The sequence below is a fragment of the Nothobranchius furzeri genome, chromosome 9, assembly GCF_043380555.1.
Source record: "Nothobranchius furzeri strain GRZ-AD chromosome 9, NfurGRZ-RIMD1, whole genome shotgun sequence".
NCBI classification, from domain to species: Eukaryota; Metazoa; Chordata; class Actinopteri; order Cyprinodontiformes; family Nothobranchiidae; genus Nothobranchius; species Nothobranchius furzeri.
The window spans coordinates 32,385,894-32,411,880 of record NC_091749.1 but is presented as its reverse complement, the minus strand read 5'-3'; the positions used below and the strand labels follow the sequence as shown (position 1 = coordinate 32,411,880).

Sequence of the window (25,987 nt, the reverse complement as noted above, 5' to 3'; positions counted from 1 at the left end):
TTTCAACAGCTGAATGACGATAAGACTGAGATCCTCATCTGTGCCCCAGACAAGCTGGTTCCGAAAGTCAGAGACTCTCTTGGTCAGCTTGCTTCTCACACCAAACCTTCCATCAGGAATCTTGGCGTGACCTTTGACCCTGCTCTCACCCTGGATTCTCATGTCAGTTCTCTTGTTCGCTCTTCCTTCTTCCATCTCAGGAGCATTGCTAAGCTTAGTCCCATTCTGTCCCGCTCTGAACTTGAGAGAGTTATCCACACCTTCATCTCCTCACGCTTAGACTACTGTAACTCTCTTTTCACGTGTCTGAGCAGAACCTCCCTGAACCGTCTACAGGTGGTTCAGAATGCCTGTGCTCGGCTTCTGACCAAGTCCTCCAAATACACCCACATCACCCTACTTCTTCTCCAGCTTCATTGGCTGCCAGTCAACTTCAGGGTTCATTTCAAGATCCTGGTTCTGGTCTATAGGGCCTTACATGGACAAGCACCATCTTACATTAGTGATCTTCTTAGTCCCTACACCCCCAGCAGGTCCCTGAGGTCCAGTGATCAAAGCCTACTGGTTGTGCAGTGCACCAGGCTAAAGACCCAAGGTGATGGATCATTTGCTGCTGTGGCCCCCAGACTCTGGAACTCTCTCCCCCTGAGCCTGAGATCAGTGGACTCCTTTAAAAAGCAGCTGAAGACTCACTTGTTCAAGCTGGCTTTTGTATGACCTTCTTCACCACTCTCTCTTTATTCTGCTCTCCCCACCTATTCCACCTTCCTCAGGATCCACTGATTTCCCTCTTTCCTATTCACTCTCTCTCTTTCTTAACATTTTTTAAATCACAATTATCTATTTTTTGCTCATTTTAATTGTATTTTAACCATTTTCTAAATTATTTTTTATATTTTTTCATTTTTTGCGAAGCGCCACGTGATTTTTATCTTGAGAGGCGCTATAGAAATGGCATTTTCTTCTTGTGAAAAAGCAGGATCTCTCTGCTTAAGGGTTTAAATGACAAACAGCTGACTCCTTTATGACCTCCAAGGACTTTATTGTATAAATTAATAGGTGATGATCTACTCAGAAATAAGAAATTAATCAGAACAGATCACTTGTTTCCTTTAAGTGATGCTTCATGACTTAGATTTGACACTTTAGAGAAGACAGCAGTTATCTGTTCCCAGAAAATCTTAGCAAATTGATGAAAAAGCATGTCATAAACGATGCAGTCAGATCAGTAAGATGACGGTGACGGCTTCTGACTGTAAGATCTTTGAGTCATAGTTACTGTTACACATGCCAGAGTAAAGCTGTCAGTAGTGAGGAAACATTTGAACATCCTGCAATTTTTCCACTTCTTCCCCTTAGGATTCATGGAGGCGTCTGAAATTCCCATTGTAGATGCATTCCCACTGAGAGACCGCATTTTTTTAAATCAGGGAATCACATTGTAATATTTTTAAAGAATGTATATTGCACTGCTGCACAAAAGTATTTGAACACCTGGCAATCAGCAATAACTCTGGCTCTCAAAGGCCTGTTACTCCATCTTTCTAAAGTCCCCCTATTCTCCATTTATCAATGCCCATGGACCAGACAGCTCCACTCGCCACTCCCACGTGACACGCAGCGTCACCTCAAGTTCACGTTAGTTGTCAGATACGCGTCGATGTCAAAGTGATCCTCTTGTTGGAGATTAGTTCTCACCCCCAGCCACAGCTATCGTTACTGGCATGCTGTCCTACCTACAGCCAGATGTTCGAAAGCAGCTGGAAGATGAGGCCCTCATTAAAAACCATAGTTTCCTAACACTCCTTATATTTATTAGCTGCTTTTGTTAACAAATGTAAATTTAATGAAATCCAGTTTGTTGCTCAAATTTAAAACAGTCCAACCCAAAAAACAATCACAAATACTCTTCACTGCTCTTTTATTTGATGAATATAAAAGTTTCAGTTAAAGAATGAGAAAGATGGTTCGTTTTTCAGTCAGTTTCTGGAGGAAATCAGGCAGAAGGTGACAGTGTTTGCAGGCTGGTCTTCACTGTAGCAAGGTTAGCTTTCCACGAGCTGAGGCTGTCGTACAGCTGCTGCCACTGCTGCTTGCCAAAGGTGCGGTGTGTGCTGTGGCTGAACAGAGAAGACAAAACCAAGGTCACACCTCACAACAAAAAGTAAAGAAAAATAAAAAGTGTGTGTGAGTGTGTGTGTGTGTGTGTGGGGGGGGGGGGGGGGGGGGTAGGGTGGGGGGTGGGGGGGGAACAACTCACAAAGCCAAAAATCAAGACATAAATTATTTTATTTTGCTGGATTTTGATTCTGCTTGGACCAGAAACGGTCAGAATATAGAACACTGTGTAGTTTCAGTTATTTCAGCACATCCTTGGTGCCGCAGAAGCAAGACCCTTTCAACAAGGAAATAAAAAAACATACTACAGTTATTTTTGTATATATATATATATATATATATATATATATATATATATATATATTAGGGATGAGCCGGATAGTCGTTTCAGACGAGTATCCGGTACGGATAAAGCATTTTTGACGAATACGAGCATGAAACGAGTAAAACTAGTAAGTATCTGTAATCATGCTGAAGGAAAATCCTCATTGGGTAACTGACTGTCTTCACGCTCTGTGATTGGCCAGTCACATAGAGCGCCCGCCCCTCCCTACACACAAAGCTGCAGCCGGCCGGGAGCGCAGCCCGTCCTGTTCATCCATGCACACAAACAGACAGTAACGGATCTCGCTGTGATTGCTTCACTGTTGCTCACGTTTCTTCAGTTTTCCCTAGGTTTTCTCCAGCTCGCCTCTTTTTCAGTTGAATATTTAAAGTTATTTTTTCCGTAACTTACGTGGTGCATTTGACAAGAAAGAGCCGACGTGCTGCATCAGTCACTCACTACCTCCACTCCGGTCGGGTTTTTTATTATTTTGAACTCCCTTTCTCTCCTCCTCTCACTCTCACTCTCACTCTCTCTCACACACACACTCTCACTCTCACTCACACACACACACACACACACACACACACACACACACACACACACACACACACACACACACACACACACACACACACACACACACACACACACACACACACACACACACACACACACACACACACACACACACACACCTTAATCAACATTGTTTTGTTTAACTTTGTGTGGGAAAATGCCAAGAACGTTAAGAAAAAAATCAGTTTAATCAAATTAAAATTAAAAAATATACATAAAGTTGTGTCTGGTTCTAGCATTTCATATTTCCTAGTTCCTACTGCATGAGTTCAGATGTATTAATCCATGCACTCAAATATTAATGTTCCGATTTTATTGAAAAACTTGTTCTGTAATAGTTTCTTTACTATTGTGATCAAAAATATTTAATCTCAATTCCGAGGCTGCTCTGTAAATAGTTTTCAAATAAACAATACACATATCAACTTCTGATCAATCCATATCAATTTCAGACTTAAAATAATATATTGATGTAAACCACACCCACTTCCGGTTAAACCACGCCCACCTCAGGGTTATGTCACGCCCACTCCGAGTACAGATACAGATAATTTAGTTGGTTGAACAGATACAGATAGTGGTGTACTCGCTCATCCCTTATATACATACATACATATAGATATATATACATATATCTATATGTATATATATATATATATGTATGTATATATATGTATATACATATATATATATATATATATATATACATACATACATACATATATATATATATATATAACATGCTAGGGTTGCATGATATTAGAAAACCCTGTGATGCACGATAACAGTGATCAACACGGCAGTGACGTAATGATTTGCAATAAATAAACAAATAATTAATTCAAGAACAAAAGAAAAAAAATCAAAAACAAAGACATTAAATAATTTACAAAATGACTAAAACCACAAAAATTGTGATCAATAGAACGAAGCTGATGGAAAATCAGAACGAAGCTAACCCAGGTGTTTACTAACCATCCCAATTAAGTGTCATCTGCCGAGGGGGCGGGTATTTAACCTATAGGAACCCACCTGATGAGCCAAATAGGTGAAGAGCACTATTTGATTTGTCTAAAACTTCATGCTTCAGTTTGATTGATAAAATTTATCATGTGCAACAAACATTTCAGCTGAACAATCAAAAGCCTTTTTTGTTGTTGTTTGAGATGTGTACTGCACATGCTGATATTGTGATAACGACACATTTGCCAAGTATTGCGCAGCCCTAACACACACAGACACTTGTGCTTCTGAAATCACCAGATTTTGTATAGACTGAATGAACATTTTTGAATGTCTTACATTATCTCTATTAAAGGTATTGCAGAGGATCTTTTTCTTCCAGCTGGATCATCTGAACCATTGGTCTGCATAACTGTCCATCAATCTGGTGAACCATTCACTCACGGCCGTCGTGGTGCTCATTACAGGGTAGTTTTCACTTCCTGCGCAAAGCGAAGTTTGGGCTCCCAGATGCCTCTGTCACCGTTTTTTTGCTCGACAGGTAAGCTAAAGTTTGGCATGCTATTTGAAGAAATTCATTTCAGATTACTGCTAGAAGAAGTTAGCTGCAAGGCCGGCAGCTAACTTGTAAACAGTGCGTGCACAAAGATAACTGATGAGACTCCATATCTTCACCTCTTAGGCTTTGTTCGTCTCTAGTTTAACCTTCCATCTCCCGTGGCTCTAACACAAGCCCACAGTCCAAGTTTAGGTTGTCTGTTGCTCAGATAACTTGTTCATGAAGGTCATATCTGTGCAGGTGTCCACCGCTCTGCGGTCCGATGAAGCTGCCTGAAGATCTGCTTATCAAACCCACGAGTATCTGACCTCTACGGTTTCTAAAACGGCGAAAGCACAAACATGGCAACACTTTCCTGTTTTCTTATTCCCTCCTTCTGCTTTGTAGCCATTTTTAACTTACTGATTGTTGGAACATAAATAGAAAAATAAGTATTTCCACAATCGGCATAACCTTCCTTTCCCTAACGATGACTAGTAAAACACCTGAAAGCACAAACACTTACCTCACGACCACCTTTTTCTGCGTCTGGTCGATTTTGCAGTACACCATTTTGGTCCGAACAGCTGCAGGAACACAGCGAAGCAGAAATACGAACAAAAAGTGTAAGACCTCAGCTGACCAACAGGGGCTGCACAACAAGCACTGTTTACACTTCTGACTTGATCCTTTTTTTCCTGACTAGACTCAAACGTCCAGAAAGAAAAACTCAAAATCCTGTCAGGCAAATCAACAGCTCTTGGTGAAGCCGTCTAAAAGTGTACACATGGGTACATATGTGTGGAAACTCTATAATCTCTACAAGTAAACACAACTATGAGCTCTGGAGCAGTCTGGTTACTAGATTATGACTATTTTGTTTTTGTACATTAAAGACAAGCTTTTAAAAGCAACATTAAACAGCTTTTTAGTCAGATTTGTTGTTTTTGTAAACTTTTGTATTTGCTAGAATATTTTTTTCCCTATGTGAGTCGAATGATCCAGTGTTGTATGAGAGCTTTGTTTTTGTGCCTTAAAACCACCACGGTGAGCGGAACTTCCTCCTCCATCCGCTGCAGCAACAGCACACCACTCATCTTCACTTGCACCTCATTCTACTCACATCTACCAACACCGCTGGAGCCATCACTAGATGCCTACAAAGAGCAGCCTAGTCCGTTTTATCTCCAGGTATCAGTGAGCAAAACGTGCTTACATCAGTGACAGGAGCCTATCTGCATGTTACTGAGAAGCTGCAGCCATGGAAGCTTCAGAAGAGAGTCCAATCTGCCGTAACACGATAAGTGTGAAGAGCTTTTACCATCGATGACGAAGGCCTCAACATCTTCAGCTCCGATCTGCAGCTCCTGCTGTATGGTGTCGAAGGAGATCTCCTTGAACTCCACCGCCATGCCCATGAACGTCAGCAGACGCATCTTGGCCATGTTCTGCTCATGAGAGAGGCCTGAGGAGCGTCACACAGGGATCATTAAACAGTCACAGTCAATTACTCGTCCACTCTGGGAGTTTCCCTGGAATAACGGTCGGGAATTCTGCTCATTAACACAAACGTGTCTCTGTTCTGTTTTCAGAGTCCACCCAAACATGGTTTAATTTACCCTTGCTCTGCAAGCAGCGAGGAAAAGAAAAACAATGCTGACACAAACATTCTTGCTCTGTGTCAACAGAGTGAAACTGATCACAGCTACACAGGACAAAAGTTCGTCTGTCACACGCCCGTTTGGCGTTTCTGTTTTCTCGTGAAAACTCACCGAGAGAATCGATGAAGTCTTTGTTGTTCTGGTAGAACTTCACGTAGGCTGCTAGTTTTGCGCTGACAAAGATGGTCAACAGCTGCAGAGGGAAAAGGATGAAAGTTGGTTAAAAAACTGACGAGAAGATACATCAAACTGTTTCATCTCGACTCATTTGTCCTTGAATTGTCAACCTCAGCAGTCTGCAGCCTAAATCACGAGCCGTTTTCCCCTCAGTCGATCTAATAAAACTCATTCAGAGCTGCAGCTACAGGACATTTTACTTTTCTATTTTTTTAAATAAATATCTATAAAAAAAAGATTAGAGCTACTGAAAAAGAGTTCTCTTTTTTGTTCTGACACGAGTGTAAGAATTCTGTGAGAAGTCAGAAGTTATTTTTCCTCTCCTGTAAATATCTAGTATTAAATATTTAAGGTAATTATTGTAAAAAAACAAACAGATGCTGATATTATTAAGCTTTAGAAATAAGAAAGAAAAATAAACTTTTGCAAAACGAGTAATGATTCATTTTTCTAGGCGGAAAATTATTAAAACAGCTCTTCCACAACAACAATTCGTTACCCTCAGGACACGTGTCTCTGAAAAGCAGCCGGCTGGCACACTGCTGCTAACCACTTAAATGTTCTCCCTCTCCTGATAACATTTTATTTTCTTTAACATGGAATGTGCTACTACTAGTTCACCTGTTGAATTAATTATAAAATTCACTTAAAGACAATAAAGTTAATCTCTTACTAAATAGAATATCTACTAAGAAATCACAATGTAACCAGAGAAACACTACTTAATGTGTGTGTGTGGGCTGGTGTTGGTGTATGTGTGTGTCTGCTCTGTCTTCTCGACCCCCAGTGAGTCGTGATGGATGGCTGCTTATACTGAGCCAGGATCCTCTGGAGGTTTCTTCCTGTTAAAAGGGAATTTTCCTCTCCACTGTCGCTAAATGCTTGCTTAGTATGAGGATTGACTTGATGTGATCCGCAGGGCTCCTAATATAGGAAACTTTTTACTGAATGGCTTAATGAACAGGGGCCTCATGTATCAAGCTTGCTTACGCACAAAACGGGGTCGGAAAACTGCGTGAGCAACTTTCCACGCTAACTTTGGGATTTATGAAAGAAAACTTAGCAGAAAAATGTGCGCAACTTTAAGTTGACTAAGGACCTGGCTTACACACATTTTAGACATGAGAGCACCTGCAGTGATGCTGCTGAGAAGGATAAAATTATGAAATCCTGCAGCATTATCACTTGTACTGCTTCGTTTTCACACAGAACAAACCCCCCCACACGCACACACACGCGCGTGCACACTCGCACACGCACACACACACACACCCTGAAGCCAGAATACGGAATGCAGAATATCAGCAGGACAGATTGAGATAGAATGTCATGAGTCTGTTACAGTGTGTGTGTCCTGTCACTGTGACCCGATTGATCATGCGCCCTGGCTACTTGGACAAGGGAGATATCTGTTTGGGTGACTGGTTAGTGTGTGTGACTTTTACCCGGGAGTCTGGGGATCGAATCCCGATTGGACCATTTTTTTTTATATCCACCACAGATCTCTCTGAAGAACTCAGCATTGACGGCTTCAGCAACGCTGTGCCACTCCGTGGATTTTCTCTCATTTGTTTTGCAAAAGCCCTTCCTTTCATTTCTCCACCTCACCCACAGGTACCTCAACTTCTGCTTGTGTAAAATTGCGCTTCCTTGATCTACGGTCGCCATCATCATTTGCGGAGCGCTGCAACAGCCGGCTTATGTATATGCATGAGGTCCACAAGGCACTTTGCATTGACCATTTATGGCAGTAAGTGGGCGTGGTGAGGGCGGGATGTGACTAAAAAGCAGCTGAGAAACTTTCTCGTTAGTCTCCGATTTATGAAGCGGAGATTGCGTGCAGCTGTGTGTACACCCTGTTTGATAGATCACAAACCTACTTGGCGTAAGTACATTTTTTTTGTTGAGCTTAAGTACGGTTTTAGTAAGGACTCTACTCAATGTTTGATAAATGAGACCCCTGACCTGTTTTGGAATGTTTACTTTGTGAAGTGCCTTGAGACGACTCTTGTTGTGTTATGGCGCTATATAAATAAAACTAAATTGAACTAATATTCAATGGAATTATTCCATGAAAATCTATTACACCTACTTTTAAATATATTTCTACGTTACAGTTACTTTATTCTCATTTCTAGCCAAAGTTGAGTCATAGTGACCTGTGGCTCCAGGACAGCGAGTTGCAGAATCCTGATCTACAGTAAAACTTGTCAAAACTCTGGTTAACATTACAGCTAAAGTAAACACTAGTTTCTTTGATTCCACTCGTTCAGGAAGTCCTGGTGATAGTTAATAAACATGACTGACTTTTTTTTTATTTTTCCAATTTCAAGGCTATGAAAGACACTAAAAGGCAAATATCCATTCATTTTCTTTACATGCTTTTCCACACAGGGTCATGGGCGGCTGGTGCCTACTTCCACAGTCTTTGGGCAAGCAGGTGGGGTACATCGTGGAAGGATTGCCACTCCATCGCAAGGCAACACAGTGACACACAGGACACACAACCGCGCGCGTGCACACACACACACACTTAAGGACTATTTTTTTAGAATAGCCAATCAACCTGACAGTCATGTTTTTGGACTGTGGGAGGAAGTCAGAGTACCCGAGGGGAACCCACGCATGCACAGGGAGAACATGCAAACTCCATGCAAAAGGACCCCAGGGCAGGATTTGAACCCAAGACCTTCTTGCTGCAAGGCAACAGCGCTAACCACTAACCACTGTGCAGCCCCAAAAGGCAAATATTTCCGATATACTTTATTAATAAAAAACTTTATAAATACATATATAAAACATCCTGCAACACCTACGTCGTGGATGAGTTCTCCTTCCAAAAAGCGAACCGGTTTCAGGGTGAGCAGGTGGTCAAACAGGAAGGTGTTGGGGTCTTTGAGAGCACGGACGATGCACCTACAAGAGCGGAGATGCTTGTTTGTAAGGAGAGGCACGGTTTTAAAAACAAATGAAAATGGTTCTGAGTTTACCTGTGAGCATCAACACGTGCTTGTGAAGCGTTGTCTTCTGTGTAACTTCCCAACAACTCGACCATGACTTTTGCTGCAGGTTCGCTGTTAAAGAAGTAAAACGTCTGAAAAGTCTTCTAATGAAGCACACTAATACCAATGAGTATGCATGACAATGATCCAATGTTTTTATTCACACAAAAACCCACAGAAAACATACAACAGCTTCCTACATGTCCTTCCTACTTTTTAAAGTATGCATGTCTGATCTTTGGTTTTACCTCTTTTTGCAGTCAACCAGTGCTTCATAGACCAGCCTCAAAAGTGTGTGCTTCTTCTCGGTGTTCAGGCTCCAGTCAATGATCCACTTACGCACCTAAGTAGAGACAAAGCCAAATATCACCTCTGCAGATATCAACGCAGTCTTCTTTTAGCTAAAAACAAATGCATCTCATAGATTTACCTGATCCAGGTCAGTGGGTATGAAGGAAATGGCATTACAGGCGGCGGCCACTTTGATGAGGCTGCAGAAGACGGTGTACCTCACTGGAGTGTTCTCGTCCATGCCGTGGAACAGGTTGCTCAGCCTTTAAAACCACAGCATCAAACAATCTGATCTTTTAATGGTAACTTTTGTTGAAACACTCAAATGAGGGGCAGAACTTACAGCTGCAACCTGAGGGAGGGCCTTTCTCCTTCACGGAACTTTACCAGTTTCTCACACAGACTCTCGATGAGAGCCTCCTGTTTCTCTGTCTCCAGTATCAACAGCAAAGACACGATGCTGTTCATTGCGCTCTCAACATCTGCGGGGGAACGAACGGGTGAATGAAAATCAGGAGATAAAAACAATTCACTCGGTGTAATATCACCTATTTGTGTTGCAGGGGTGTAATTAGTGATACATTTGGCAAATCCATGTGTTATTTCTGTATTTTTATTTATTTCAAAACTGACACGAGCCAGTTTATAGATTTCAAATTAAACACTGACACATACTTAATCAACTGCACCATTAAAAAAAAGTCTGTTCATGTCTTAATTTTCATCACCAACCTTTATCATCATCTTTGAGGCAGACGTCACACGCCTCGATGATCTGAGCAAGATCAACGTGAAGTCCACCTTCAGAGTTCTCCTCTGAAATATCAGCTCCTTTGGCCTTGATATAGGCCCTCAGCTCTGAAGCCTGCAACAAAAACGTATTTTCCTTTGAGTTAATTAGGGCTGAATTATACCATAATCACACACAGTGTCCAGGAGCAATGCTCACCCATTAACACTATCCTATATATAGTTAACAGTGGATTTTGTATTTGTTTTAGCATAAAATAAAGATACTGTCCTACATTTTCTTGTGCACTATGAAAGCTTAGTTTGTATAATTATGAATCAGTCATTTAAAAACTATGAGAATGCCTAACTTGCTGCCTTTTAATTCTTATTCTTTATTGTACCCATTTGTTTATAGTTATATGGCTACAATATTAGCAGTCATTGCTAAAGCGTTATAACTAACTTTATAAACATCATGGACCGCAAATTATTTCAGATAAAAATCACTCACAGCAGCTTGCTTAAATAAATTACATGTAAAAGTTAACATTTCGTTTTTTATATTTACTCACGTACATATTCAAAAGGTGCCTGTCAGCAGCTAAACATGTTAGCATACAGCAAGCTAAAGCGCTAAATTATCTGGAAAAGCTTTCAGTTTCTAACTAGTTTTGGAGGAACGGTGATGAAATATTTATTTAAAACATCTATATCTGACCTGGTCTTCTTCGGTTATATCAATGAATGCCGGAACGCTCATGTTTTGGTGAATTTTGAGCCTAGAAGATGAAATCCACGCTCCTACCAAAGCTGAGACGTAACCGGAAAGGAAAGCGCTACAATGCCGGTCACGTCTGTACACTTCCGGGTCATTCTCTTAAAGAGACAGTAATTTAAAATGTATCTGGGATCGCGTAAAGTAAAAATAATAATAATAATAATAAAATGAAAAATAAAAAATTGTTGATTCTTTTTTTGAATTCCCTAGCGCCACTTTATATCACTCTACTTCTATTTATCACAAATAACCAATATTTTATTAGGTAATTGCTAAATAAAAACATAATTACCACATAGAATTTTTTCTTAGTACTCTTTTACATTTTTGATCATATTTATGCTTTAAAAACACAGTTGTTGGTGAATTGTGTCTTCAGTTTAAATCCTTGATCATTCCGTTTATCTGGAAGTGCAAATGTCCATGTATTACATGCGAGACTCATGCAGTTAACTTGAATCCCAGTTCTGGAGTGACACTGTCCTGCACTTTTTATATATTCTCCTGCTCTAACGCACTTTATTTAAGTATTGAATAACCTCTTCAGCATATCATCAATTTCTTCAGAAGTTTGATTCCAACCAGGTGTGCTGGTGCAGAAAAACAGAAATCATGCAGACAGCAACACGTGAGGACCAGCCTGTCATTTGTTTCTTTATTTTATATGTTAAATGAATTCACTCTTGACAACTATGAGTACTGTGAGCAAGAGTTAGAATGTTTTAGTTATTTAGTTTTTCCACACCAGTTATCATAATCTTCATTAGTCACATAGGCTTCCCTCAACTAAGTCCAGACTTTTATTTGAATGTCAATCTCTCCTCTGGAAGATTAACTGTGGATGTTTTGGATTTGAGTTACTGAGGTGATTCCCTGAAGAAGTTATCTGATTAAACCCCAGTCTGTCTTTGTGGACCACCGCAGAAGGACTGACCCAGAGCTTTCCAAGCCAGAGATGTCAGAGGGCAGCTCTCCTCCACCAGACACCCATTGACCTATGTGTGCACGTGTAGGGCCTCTGTACCAAATGGGACCCTGCGTATTGTTACAATGGCAGATCACTCGCTGATTGAGGTGAGCAGGGCAAGTGGAGCAAGAGGTCATCCCTAGACTGTGGGGTCGGGTTACAGATGTTTGGGTGGCGAGCAGGCTTTTGTCCCGTGGTGAAGATCCTGTTTTTCATTTCCTTGCATCACCGCTCACAGCTCATCTTGTCAGGAAATATGTGTACTTTGAGGATTCATTGGCTATAGAGGCACATCACGCCGTGTCGTAATTCCTCCGAAAGTCTGCTTGTCGTGTATTTATGTTAGCATTTACACAAAAAGGGAACTTGACTCTGTTACATTCATCAAGGCACAAACTGCCCAAAATAATGTGCTGAGGGGAAATGGCTGATGGAGTGTTTCACCACAGAGATCACTAGATGCGTCATTCTGTTGGGAAGGCAAGCGCCTGGTACCAAATCCCACCTCCACTTTCTCCCCACCCTTGTAGGCTGCCATGGCAAAAAATTATTGCTGCTTCTCTGCAAGAGTGCTTGTGTAAATCTAAGACTTTCATTATCTGATTAACAACTGTTGTCAAGCGCCTGGTGTATTTCAAGTCCTGAATACGAGTTCTGCAGGCTTTGAAGCTCCAGGTGCATGTGAGGCATTGTTTTTATCTCCTAGAAGAAAAAATGCCCAAAAAGTAAACTTGAAAATTATAACATTCTAAACCCGTAAAGTTGTTTTAAACAATATATCTTTGAAATTTTATCTGAAGTCAATGATTTCTTTCTATTTTTGTCCAGCACTCCTCTTCCCCACAACTTCCCGTGAGGTTGTAAAATTACACTTTATGCCAAAAATAATTGTCATTACTTTAACGCTGTAGAGAAATATAATGTTTTATGCTAAAATCAGATTAACTTCAAGTCTTTTTTCAACAAACCAAGATATTTTTCTGCCATTGCTTTTCATAGGAGCAATTTTTCTCATGAAGTTGTGAAAATAAAAAAAGTTACAGCCCTCTAAATCAAATTCAGGTGAATAATTTCAGTTTAATATTCACTCTTTCTTGCTTTATTAGAACTAATCTGTTTTACACATCCCAGAAATCCTTCCGCTTGAGCTGATTTCTGCAGCCTTGTGGTCTTTTTGTCTTCAGGGATTCCATCCTTGCTTGTTTAAAGTAGCACATGGTCTTCCTAAACTGCTGGCAAATTGCCCAATCAGCCTCCTGAAAGATAAATGACAGAGTGTTAGGTGCTGGTCGAGCCCAGGTGTCGGTTCTCTCCCTGTCAGTCAGCCAAGTGGTGAGTATTCATGTAACCAGTCTCATGGTCATCATCCAGCATGGCTGCCCACCCTTCCGCCGACTAATTGTCTGGTTCCCACAGTTCTGGCTGCCTTCGCAATCTCTGGAAAAAAAGAAAGAAAAAGAAAAATCCCCTCGCTCAAGCTCATCTATCAGCCAGTGACCTTGTCAGGGTGCATCGCATGAGTAACTTCCCCATTTCTCTAGATGGAGCAAATTACTTGTTAATTACTTATAAGCTAACCCTCCTCCCTCCCATCTACAGAATGTACACACAATGCAATTAACAAATAAACAAATAAAGCCAACAGGGGTGGATCAACAGGGGTCCAAAGCGTGTAGATTTCTGTGAAACCCTTCTGATGGTGTTTTTTTTTACTGTTGACAGCCACAGAATGATTAAATCTTAATGTGCTTTGGTTTTTAATTTAAAAGTTGATAACTTAATAAAGATTTAAAAGGTCATATTGCAAAAAATGTGCTTTATGAGTTTGTTCGCATCATCTTTTGCAACTTCTTTTATTGTTTATCTCTATATTTGCACTTGATCGAGCTTTCTGGCCTCTACTGGTCAAAAGTTAATTTATTCACATTTAATACACTCAAACTAATATGTTCACGTCACTTGGTAATTATGTGACAGAGCTACTTTTTCACTTACCAAGTAAAATGCACTTAAATGTAAGTTACTGTAACTAAAAAAATGTGTACAAAGTATTTAAACTTTGCTTACAGTTTACTACTGCCTAAGTATAATTCTGAAACACTAGTTAGGTAAGCAACGATTTAAGTACTTTGCACTAGTTTGTTATAAATGGTAACTTGTAACTTCAATAGCTCTACAACCCCCCAAGGTGCTTCACAACACAATCAATCATTCACCCATTCACTCTCTCTTTCTCTCTCTCTCTCTCTCTCTCTCTCTCTCTCTCTCTCTCTCTCTCTCTCTCTCTCTCTCTCTCTCTCTCTCTCTCTCTCTCTCTCTCTCACACACACACACACACTCTGGTGGCAGTGACATACATCGTAGTCACAGCTGCCCTGGGAATGGGAGAGAGGCATCCAAACACTGGTGCTACCAGTCCCTCCGACCACCACCAACAGGAAAGGACGGTTAAAGGTCGTGTCCACGGACACGACTGCGACATCCTCAGTGGGACTCGATCCCACAACTCTCTGGTGGGTTGGTGGGTCTGCGGATCACAAGATGGGCACTTAACTCCTCTGCCACCATTGTCCCCCTAGTTTAAGTATTTAAATTTAATTTACTTTGTAAGTATTGGTAGCTCCAACACATACCTTGTCCAAACTGATTCTCATACCTTGTGCACTCACTATTTTAAAGGTGTGGAACACTCGTTTAATCAATACATTTTCAGTGGTCTCTAGTGGAACGAATGGAAAAGCCCTGGTGCACAAGTTTCAGGAACTAGAAGTGAGCCACATCACAGTTGAGCTGCAGACTGCAGGTTTTGTAGTCGTATTTCCTGATATTTGGACACCTCACCTCTGATTGGCGAACAGCAACGTGGCCCTCTGTTTGCTTTGCAACGCTGATGTTTTATCTTTACAAATAACACAAGCCTGGAGAAGTTCTGCTGAGTGGTGGAGCTGCTAATGCTAATGGTTAGCGTCTAATAGACAAGACATTCACTGCTGTTTTCTGGACGCTAACCTAACAACAGCCTTCCCTGTTGCGAGTCAAGATGGGTGAGTCCATGAATGGTCAGTGACAGTGTGACGTAGATCTGTCGGGCTTTTCAAATCCTAGAGTTTCACCGTCTATTTTCTATCAGAAGTTAATGCAGGAGATAGGTGTAGGACACTACTATTTTCATGTTCAGCCTGCATGAAAAACTGATTACCGTGACCGATTATGATCAGTAATAAAAATTTAAAAAATTTCAGCGTTCCACACATTTAAGTTCATGTTAGATTGCATTCTTTTTTCAAGTAGAACAAATCAAAATTTACAATGTATGTTAACATTTCTTGATATCTACGTCTATTTAGTCGTCACCTCTTCCAACCAAAAATAAATAAATCGATCATCCACAGCCTAAGTTGAACTCCGACTTTGCAGAATTAATCAGCAGTTCCTTTCATTGTTGTAAAAAAAATTCCTAAAATTTAAGTATTTGCTGGGACAAGTTAGCGGAGGTGGCTCTGAGCTTTCTGACGTCCTGATATCTGAAACACACACACACACGCACACACACACACACACACACGCACGCACACACGCACACACACACACACACACACACACACACACACACACACACACACACACACACACACACACACACACACACACACACACACACACACACGTCTTTTACCTAAATACCAGCAGCAAAAATTAGTCTTCATTTCAATCCAGGAATTTCAAGATTCTTGCTGAGAATCAGTTTGGAGCTCATCCAACCATAAAAATGCCTTTTGTCATTGGAACATGTGTACGATAACAACATTCACAGGCTACAGGGGAATTAGAATTGCAAGTTTAAATGTAAAAATTAATCTAATTTGAGTTTAAAGCATTGATGCAATGCAACAAAAATACAGAAAACAAGCAAAAAATAAAAACAAAAAAACACATAACGGTTTCTGTACTTGTTAATAAAAATGTTCCAAATAATATGCTTCATCAGACTAATGCTTGTTTAATTTCACAATAATAAAAATAATCCACATAAGATATCACAGAAATGGCATTTCCCTCGAATGAAGTAACAGAGGTTACGAGTACAATCCGAGCTGATTGTGCTGACTCTGTCATACTTTCCCACCGCTCTGCATGCACATCGGAGTCATACCATTAACTTTTGTTCTCCTGGCCCAAGAGTGAGGCCCAAGGGTATGACAACAGCCTGAAACCACCAGAGTTATCTGAAATGTTTTCTGATGACTCGCTTACACCCCGGCTACAGCTGTTAGGGTGTGACAGCGAGGAAGAGGCTGTGGTTTACTGTAAAAGTCTGATAAAGGCCGGCCTTGATCCTGATGCAAAGACACCTGGTGGGATGAGACACAATGTGTTTCGGTCATCAGTGACACACACACACACACACACACACACACACACACACACACACACACACACACACACACACACACACACACACACACACACACTTCCTCGCATTTTTTTGCAATGCTAAGAGCTTGTGCTTCAGTTGAAGGCATCGCTACGTCCAAATGCTTTTATTTAGAAAAAAATTAAACATTCTCCTACACTGGCCCAGCTCAGACATCTTCTGAGTCACAACTTTTGCAGAAGTCCAGGAAAGAGAAGGAAAGATTTAAGGGAATAGAGTTCTGAAATGTTTCTACAACTTGCTGCATCTTTTCAGGAGATTTAGTACATTTTTACTATGGCGGAAAAACACATTTTAGTTATCGTTTATATATGGACAATCATGCAGGATGCATTTTATCTGAAGAATTTTGTTATATTTTGATCCAAAGAGACTTAAAAAAAGAGCCTACACAAGAGCATGGCACAACACAGAAGAGCCACCTCTTCAGATGAAGACTCTGCAGTGCACTTACACCTGAAGGACAAGGGACACACCTTTGAAGAAGACAAAGTAAACATTCTGGACAGAGAAGGTGGTTTGATAGAGGAGTAAAGGAAGCTATCTATGTCAAACATACATTAAATGGAGGAGGAGGCCTCAGGTTTCACCTAAACCTAATTCCAAAACAGTTTCAGTCTAGGTCCCTGTCCACACGTAGCCGGGGATCTGCCAAAACGTAGATATTTTTCTACGTTTTGGCCTGTCATCCACACGAAAACGGAGTTTTTTTCACACGAAAACGGATCTTTTTAAAAACTCCGGCCAAAGTGAAGATCTGTGTTTTCTCCGTTTTGGGTGTCTGCGTGTGGACAGACAAAACCGGAGTTTTAAGGTCCGCAACGTCACTTTCCGCGACAAAAAATGCTGACATGACCCGCACTTGTATAGTGCACAGGTCTGACATCACGTGTGCGACCTGTGTTTACACTAGCCGACAGCATGGATGCCCTCAGAGCTGCGCTCGCTTTATCAATTGTCCAAGCGCTTTTTGCTTGTTTGTTTTTGCAAGCGGAATTACTGCTCCTTGCGGAAGACCACAGACGAAGGACGAGGTTAAGAACGGGGGAAGTACTGACGCCTACAGGTCTGGCATGTCCTTAACAACGTATTTATCCGGGTACGTGTGGACAGAGTTTTTTTTTTTTAAACGAGGTGGTGTGGATGCAAGTTTTTGGAGGGGCGGATATTCGTTTTAAAAAAAAACCGGCTACGTGTGGACTAGGCCTAAGTCACACCCTCCTGCATCAAAACAACCATTCACCCACAATAAGGGCTAATGACTCCTCAGGGGGTAGGGAGAAGGGGTGTTCATGTGTAGTTTCTACTCGTTAAACAATAGACAACTGACTGAGTCTCCCATTTTCCAGTCAGAATTGACAAAGTTCCTCGGATGAGAAGCAGAACGTCGTCAAGAAACCAAAGAATTCCAGTTGGCTTCATTTGAACCCTTTTGGATTACCATGACCTGGATGACTGAGAACCTTCAGCAGCAGACTGTTAAAATGTGGTTATTGGGTTATGTTATATTATTAAGTTATTGCAAGTTTTTTTGTAGGATATAATTATTTAATTTTGTTTATTTTACTTTCGTAAGTCAGTCAGTGTTCACTATGGGTGTTATTTCTATACATATAAGAAAATTAGCAAGTCCAACATTAATTGTGAGTTTTTTCTAAATATCAGAATTTAATTAGATAAAAAACTAGCCTTCTTAAGTAAAAGTGGATGGTGATCACCCTTCCTGTCCGTCTGCTCTTCCAGGTCCCAGATCTGTGTCGTTCATCACACGTCTTCCTGGCTGAGCCACGCTCTCCTTGAATTCCTTCTAAATAAAAGTGGATGGCCTCAGGAGGTTAAAAACACAAAAAGTAACACATTATTTTATTCATGACAAAATAAATAAACAGGTGATGTTATTTGTTAAAGTTTAAGCCCCATTAGTCATCGCAAACTGGTTAAATTCATCTCCGCATTTGACCCATCACCGTGGGAAGTAGTAAGCTAGCAGTGGCTGGCGTCAGGAACTATTTAGTGGTTTAACCCCCGATTCCAACACCTTTAAAGCTGTGCATCAAGCAGGGTCCCATTTTTAAAGTCTTTGGTATGACCCGACCGGGATTTGAACCCAGATCGCCCAGTCCCAGGACAGACACAGAGAGAAGGTTAGAGTTATTAACAAACTGCCTTGAGTCTGGGTGGGGGGTGGTATTAAGAGCAATGTGCTCCTGCGGTGTCCGTGAGGGCACACAGAGTTGGTTAGGGTTCCTCCTACTTCTGTCACAGCGGTGGGTGGGGTTTGAGCGGGTGCGCTTTACCGACTTCTGGGGAGGTTTGTTACCAGAAGACAAGATGAATGGCTCTCTACACGGACCAAGCCCCCACAATGCGGCTCAAAAATGGAAGCAATCCCGGAAACACCAAAAATTGCAGTTCCACCCTCATCCGCTGGGGGCTGGTGTCAGAAGCGAGCAAATCCTCATTGACTCCCATGTTAAAAATTCCAATTTCACAGCAGAAATAAACATGTTTACAGCCTGGTTCCAAAACATGTTTTTGGTTTAAATGATCTAGTTTACACTCATGACAACTCTGAGGGGGGTGAATTTTTTCTCACTCTTCTGTTTAAGTGTATTAAAAGCCTAAAATTCTGTATAATTAATGAGCATCAGACCCACGTGACCACAGAGCTAGCTCCGTGGAAAGGAGTCAGTAGAGCCTCGGTCTGGCCTGGAAATTGTTCCGGGATTTTGAGTCTCTGTGTTTGTGTATTCTTTTTGGATATTTTTAGTGCAATTGTTGGACAAAATGATTAATGTGGCATTAATTGCACTAATAGAGCGTCCAAGGAGTCTCCACTTCATTTTTTTCTGTAAGTAAAATTATATTTATGTATTTTAGGTCACTGCCGAGCTGAGCTTAGATTTTAACATGTACTGTTTAACCATGAAATTTAAATGTAATAGGGTAAAACCCAGTGCATTTAACATAATGCTGCACTTTAGAAAATGGGTTGAAATATAACATGTTGGTGGAGCTGGGTTCCGACTATCGGCTTGTGGAGCTCTCGGGAGACCGATGTTTTCCACCCAATCTCCCCTCCCTGTGGCTCCGGCGCATTTGTGTCTGATCGCGGCTTCTGTCTGCTGCGCGGGCTGCCGGCTTGTGGAGCTCTGGGATGGAAACCTTTCCATCCGGTTCTCCCCAGCGGCAGCTCTGCGCATCTCAGATCGCAGCGGCGCTTGTCTGCTGCGTGGCCGCTGGCTTGTGGAGCTCTCGGAGACCTCTGTGTTCCACCCGGTTTTACTCAGCGGTCAGCCCGGCATATCTCTGGCCTACTGGTTGTGCAGCACCACGCTAAAGACCAAAGGTGACAGATCATTTGCTGCTGCGGCCCCCAGACTCTGGAACTCTCTCCCCCTGAGCCTGACATCAGTGAACTCAGTGGACTCCTTTAAAAAGCAGCTGAAGACTCACTTGTTCAAGCTGGCTTTTGTATGACCTTCTTCACCACTCTCTCTTTGTTCTGCTCTCTCCACCTTTTCCACCTTCCTCAGGAGCCACTGATTTCCCTCTTTCCTATTCACTCTCTCTTTCTTAACATTTTTTTAATCACAATTGTCTCTTCTTGCTCATTTTAAATATATTTTTAAGTATTTTCTAAATGCCTTTTTATATTTGTACATTTTTTGTTTTTGTGAAGCGCCTTGTGATTTTTATCTTGAGAGGCGCTATAGAAATGATACTTTCTTCTTCTTCTTCTTCTTCTTCTTCTTCTTCTTCTTCTTCTTCAATATCCGTGGGGACCCAGAATAAACAGGAAAAAGGGAAAAGAAAAAAAAACAAATAAAAATTAAAAATACAACAAAAAATAAAAATGAAACAAAATTAAAATTGAAAAAGTATTTAAGTATACACATATGTGCAAATACCAATATCAATGCTCTATAGCTGATTCCAGTTAATGAGACTCTGTGTAGAGTATGAAAGGGTTCCAGGTGGCATTAAATAAATTAACAGACCCTTTAAGAGAGAATCTTGGTTTCTCAACCTTCAGATTATGTTGCACCTCCCTGATCCAGTAGATATGTGAAGGGGGTTGGGAATTTGTCCAGTTTAACAGAATCAACCTACAGGCAAGAAGGGTTGTAAATGCTACCACTCTCTTCAACCGTCGTGGTAAGTCCGTGGTGGGTGGAAGACCAAAAATTGCAAAGAGGGGATTAGACACAATGGCACCATCATAGGCCTTGTTCAGCGTAGCAAAAATGTCTGACCAAAATGCAGACAGTTTTGGGCAGGACCAGAACATGTGTACGTGATTGGTTGGTGACAAAAAACATCTACTACAGGCATCGCTAACTGAAGGATACATTTTAGCTAGTCTAGCATTAGTATAATGGATTCTTATATAAAACCTTGCATTGAATTAACCTATGTCAAGCACATATGGATGACAAGTGTACTAAAGATAACGCCAAGTCCCATTGTTGTTCAGATAAGGTGATCCCGAGGCTATCTTTCCAAGCCATTTTAGTGGCGGTAAGAGTTGTTGTTGAGGTCGACCACATCAGACCATAGAGCACACAAATGCACCTCCCAGCATTGATATCTGTAGACAAAAGAGTGTCTAAAAGAGTTTCTGGGGGGCGATTTGGAAAGTGCTTCTTTACATAGCCCCTTATTTGAAAAAATCGAAAGAGGTGGTTATTAGGTAAATTGTATTTTTTAATAAGTTCAATAAAGAAGCAAAAGGTGTTATCTAGGTACAAATCACCAATGGATCTGATACCATTAGCGTGCCATAACTTGAATTCCAAGTCAGTCCTTGAAGGCTCCAATAGGCAATTTCCGTAGACAGAGCCTAAAACTGAAGGACACTGGAGGCCGAAAAACGTTCTTATCTGTTTCCAATTTTTCAAAGACATATTAACTAACAGGGAATTAGACAGATGTGAAAGTGGTAATGGAAGCTGCGAGCATAAAGCGGAACGTAAAGAAAAGGAAACTGATTCCCGCTCCAGCTGTACCCACGCTGGTAGAGAAAAAGACTCGCCTTGTAACCAAAAAAGAAGCTTTTGTACATTTGCAGCCCAAAAATATAATCTGAATACAGGGAGGGCAAAACCTCCCTTCTCTTTAGGTGACTGCAGAACTGATTTGCGAATCCTGGCCAGCTTACCTCCCCATAGAAAAGTTGAAATTAGCTTATCTAACTTATAAAAAAGTGCTTTGGTTAGCAAAACAGGGACATGCTGAAATAGGTAAAGAAATTTTGGAAGCACTACCATCTTAACTAAATTGATACGGCCTACAAGTGAGAGGGACAAATTCGACCACCGAACAAAATCCTGCTCCGTTTTCTCAATTATCGGCACAAAGTTAGCCTGAAACAGATTCGATATGACCTTGGTAACACGAATTCCTAAATACCAAAAGCCGCCTGTCGACCATTTAAACGACACTGTTGTATGCAGAAGTGAGGAGGCTGGTGTATTGATTGGCAGGAGCTCGTGCTTTTGGTAGTTTAGTTAATAGCCGGAGACAGCACTAAAACAATCTAGGATATCAAAAATAACCGGAAAAGAGTTTGCAGGGTCAGAAACATGTAGGAGGAGGACATCCGCATAAAGTGACACTTTATGAGTTGTGTTTTTACGTACAATACCTTTGAAGCCATCCTCAGCCTGCAACTGGAGAGCAAGTGGCTCCATGACCAGGGTAAAGAGTAACTGGGATAGAGGACAGCCTTGCTTGGTGCCACGACAGAGATGGATAGAAGGAGACAAAGTATTATTAGTCTGAACAGAAGCTCTCGGCGATGAGTACAACAACTTGATCCAAAGAATAAAGGCTTCACTGAGACCAAACCTCGCTATCACATTGAATAAAAAACCCCTTTCAATCCTGTCAAAGGTCTTCTCCGTGTCAAGGGACACTGCAACCTCTGGCACTTTAGAATTAGACAAGTAAATGATATTAAGCAGGCGCCTAGTGTTATGTGAGGATTGCCGACCCTTCATAAAGCCAGTCTGGTCCAGCGCTATGATAGGTGACAGAACATGCTGCAGACGCAGAGCAAGAATCTTGGAGAGGATTTTTAGATCAATATTAAGTAAAGAGATCGGCCTATAGCTGCTACATAACAAAGGATCCTTATCCTGTTTCATAAGGAGAGAAATAGTGGCCTCTGACAGGGTATCTGGGAGGTGACTGCAGCTAAATGCTTCATTATACATGTCTCGTAAAAGAGGAGTGAGCAGATCCGAGGCTAGCTTATAATATTCAGCTGTGAAGCCATCAGGCCCAGGTGACTTACTGCTCTGAAGGGTACCAATGGCCTCCTGAACCTCCTCAACAGTAATGAGTTGCCAAGAGCCACAGCTGCATCAATTTCTATCTGAGGAAAACAGATGTTATTCAAAAAATTATCCAGAGGCAAAGGATGATCTGAGGAGTATAAAGAGGAGTAGAACTCTGCAAAGATCTTATTTATCTCCCCAGGATCAGTGAGTACTTCCCCTGCGAGTGATTTGATTTCAGAGATTAATCATGAGGACACCTCAGCTCTGGCCTGATGCAAAAGAAGCCTCCCTGCTTTATTACCAGATTCATAAAAGTGTTGTCTAGACCTCAACAATAGTGTTTTAATGTCGGTAGTAGAAATGAGATCCAACTCCGTCTGGAGCTTAAGGCGTTCCTTATAAAGCTTGGGATCTGGACAAGAAGCATATTTGTCATCTATCTGTTTTATGTCCCTGAGAAGTTCTGTCATTTGCAAGTTATCAGCTTTCTTCCTATGTGAAATGAAATCTATCAGTTCACCTCTAATGTAAGTTTTAGAAGCTTCCCAGATAATACCCCTCCTAGTGCCAGGGAGGTCATTCAACTCAAGACACAGCAAAATCTGAGATCGTATGAACCGTTTATAATTGTCCTCCGCTATGAGAGCCCAATTGAATCTCCATGCTTTACCAGGACTATGCGGCAAAAATAGAGCTAAATCCAGGGATGCTAGAGCATGGTCTGATATCACAATCCTGTGGTAATTTGTAGAAAGAACCTTGGTGAGCAATCTAGTTTCTATCAGGAAAAAGTCAATACAGGTATAAGAGTGATGTACATTAGAAAAAAACAAAAATGTCTTGGCAGTGGGAAATTTGTGTCTCCAGGGACCTTTTAGACCAAACTGATGCGCCAACGTCTTTGCCAGTTTTGTAGATGGAGCAGCCTTTGGTGACGACCTATCCAACAGTGGGCCCTGTACAAAGTTGAAATCACCACCCATGATATTATAATGGTTTTCCAAGCTGGGCAAGGACGTAAAAAGTTTTGTCACAAACTGGCAATCATCCGAATTAGGACTATAAACGCAAACTAATATGATGGAAACCTTTTGAAGAAGGCCAGAGACAATCACATACCTTCCATTGGGATCTGAAATAGATTCAGCAGATACAAACGGGACGTTGTTACAGATCACTATCGCTATGCCCCTAGCCGTGCCATTAAATGAGGAGTGAAACACTTGTCCAACCCATTTTCTCTTCAGTGTAACTACCTCTCTGTTGCACAAATGGGTTTCTTGTATGAAATATATGTCTCCCCTGAGATGGTCTAAATGTGCCATAACCCTTCCCAATTTTTTTGCGCTACCCAATCCCTTCACATTCCACGAAATAAACCTCAAACCACCATCATTATCAGCCATACCTCAATGCCAAGGGTCCAGGGGACTGTATATGGTAGAGAAGATGTACACCTGAGAACCCGGGCCGGGGATGAACAAAGAGTCCAAGAGAGCAGAGCTGTCGAGAGGACAAAGCAAAACAAAACGGGGGGGTAAACAAAATAAACAACAACAAGGAGACCCCTCCATTGAACAAACAACGATACACACATCCACTCTTACACCCAAGTCGGAGCCCCCAATCAAAACACACTTAAGTGCACATTGCACAAAGGTGCTTAACATAGCCCTTAATAGACTTTCCCATATCAGCAGCTCCAAAGTATTAAGGTGAATATCGACCATCAATCCAAATTTGACCACAATTAACCGAGATCTGTAAGATTAACTGAAAAAGTTTTTTCTTCTTTTTTATTTATTTATTTTTTTAATAAAAATAAAGCATTTATGCCTTTCAAGCAAACAAAGAACAGCAGGGGGCGCAGTAAGGTATCCTAATATCAACTGAGGGCTTAAAAGCCTTAAAACGAGGTCAGATCGTCAAGTTCAAAAAAGCCACACACAGCAAATTCAATAAATACTGTGCATTACTAAATGAATGCTCCAAATGGGGAGCGAACAAAATACAAAAAGAACAGGAAAAAATGTCTGTCGTGGGAGTAGGAATAAGAAATAACAACGCTAATAATCAGTCACAGATGTTTCAGCACATCAAAATGAACACATAACATACAGTTGCTTCATCGAGTTGAATTCAGACTTCCTTAGGATCTGTGGCCGCACTAGTCGGGTGAGTACGGGGCGGCCATAAAAGCCTTAGCTTCATCCACGAAGGAAACATGTTTTCTCAGGCCATCTTCAGTCACCACGGATAGCTTAGCTGGGTAACGTAGGGTTGGCTTGAGGCCCAGATCATATAGCTGCTTCATGACGTCCCGGTACCTGGCACGCTGCTCCAGAACTTCTGGGCAGTAATCCTCAAAGATGTGTATGAGGGAGCCATTGTAGCTTAGCTTACCCCATAGTTTTCGGGCCGTACATACCACTAGCTTCTGGGTCTGAAAACAATAATAATATACATTTCATTTCAACAGCGCCTTTCTCAACACTCAAGGACACTTTACAGACAGAGATAAAATACACAACAATAAAAGATAGAACATCATACAACAAACAGATGGATTGGAGCAAAGAGAGTAACTATTGGAATGCTAGACGGAACAGGTGGGAGCATATCTCCACAGGCCGCGGTCTCTGTGTCGGTCCTGGTTTGGCGACCAGAGTACGGTGGGCTCGGTCCAGTTTAGGTGGCGAGAACAGGACGTCCTTTCCGAATACATCCAGAAGCAGTGTGGAAAAGACGGTGGTTGGTTGGGCGCCCTAAATGCCCTCAGGCAGGCCGATTATACGCAGATTGTTGTGGCGGCTTCTTCCTTCCAGGTCCATTAGCCTAGCCTTCATCTTAGCATTGTCCTCCATCACAGCTGCGAGCTTCGTCTGTACCTCCCGTGAATCAGAATCAGCAGAGTCTGCAAATTCCTCCAGTTTCCCAAATCCATTGGCGGTGGTCGTTAACCATAGTTTGAAAGTTGTCCAACTTTGCCTCCAGTTTGGAAAACTCTGCTAGCAGCCCCTCCTTGTTCTCGGCTAGCTTCGTTGTTAGCAGTGCCATAACGGCGCTAGTAGCCTCCTCTCATTCATGTTCTTCCTTTCTTTATTTCTTTGACGTTTCCTTAAAAAAAGTTAAACTAC

The 25,987-nt window shown here is 41.5% G+C and overlaps 1 protein-coding gene and 1 long non-coding RNA gene across 2 annotated transcripts in view; both read right to left on the bottom strand.

Moving 5' to 3' along the window:
• Positions 1-1,904: 1,904 nt before the first annotated feature.
• eif3m (eukaryotic translation initiation factor 3, subunit M) lies at positions 1,905-11,259 on the bottom strand. The gene is made up of 11 exons (XM_015954054.3): positions 11,105-11,259; positions 10,387-10,519; positions 9,998-10,136; positions 9,794-9,917; positions 9,612-9,706; positions 9,352-9,435; positions 9,178-9,277; positions 6,296-6,377; positions 5,845-5,988; positions 5,050-5,110; positions 1,905-2,120 (listed from the first exon to the last, which is right to left on the bottom strand). Exons 1-11 carry the CDS (start codon positions 11,144-11,146, stop codon positions 1,997-1,999), a joined length of 1,128 nt encoding a protein of 375 aa, XP_015809540.1. The 5' UTR covers positions 11,147-11,259; the 3' UTR covers positions 1,905-1,996.
• Positions 11,260-15,787: 4,528 nt separating this feature from the next.
• Positions 15,788-25,987, bottom strand: part of LOC139071669 (uncharacterized) — an 11,892-nt gene continuing 1,692 nt past the window's right edge. Inside the window, exons 2-5 of the long non-coding RNA XR_011521498.1 lie at positions 24,259-24,353; positions 22,865-22,945; positions 22,214-22,298; positions 15,788-20,321 (exon numbers count right to left, since the gene is read on the bottom strand). This is a non-coding gene — a long non-coding RNA (uncharacterized lncRNA). The remainder of the gene's footprint in view (positions 20,322-22,213; positions 22,299-22,864; positions 22,946-24,258; positions 24,354-25,987) is intronic.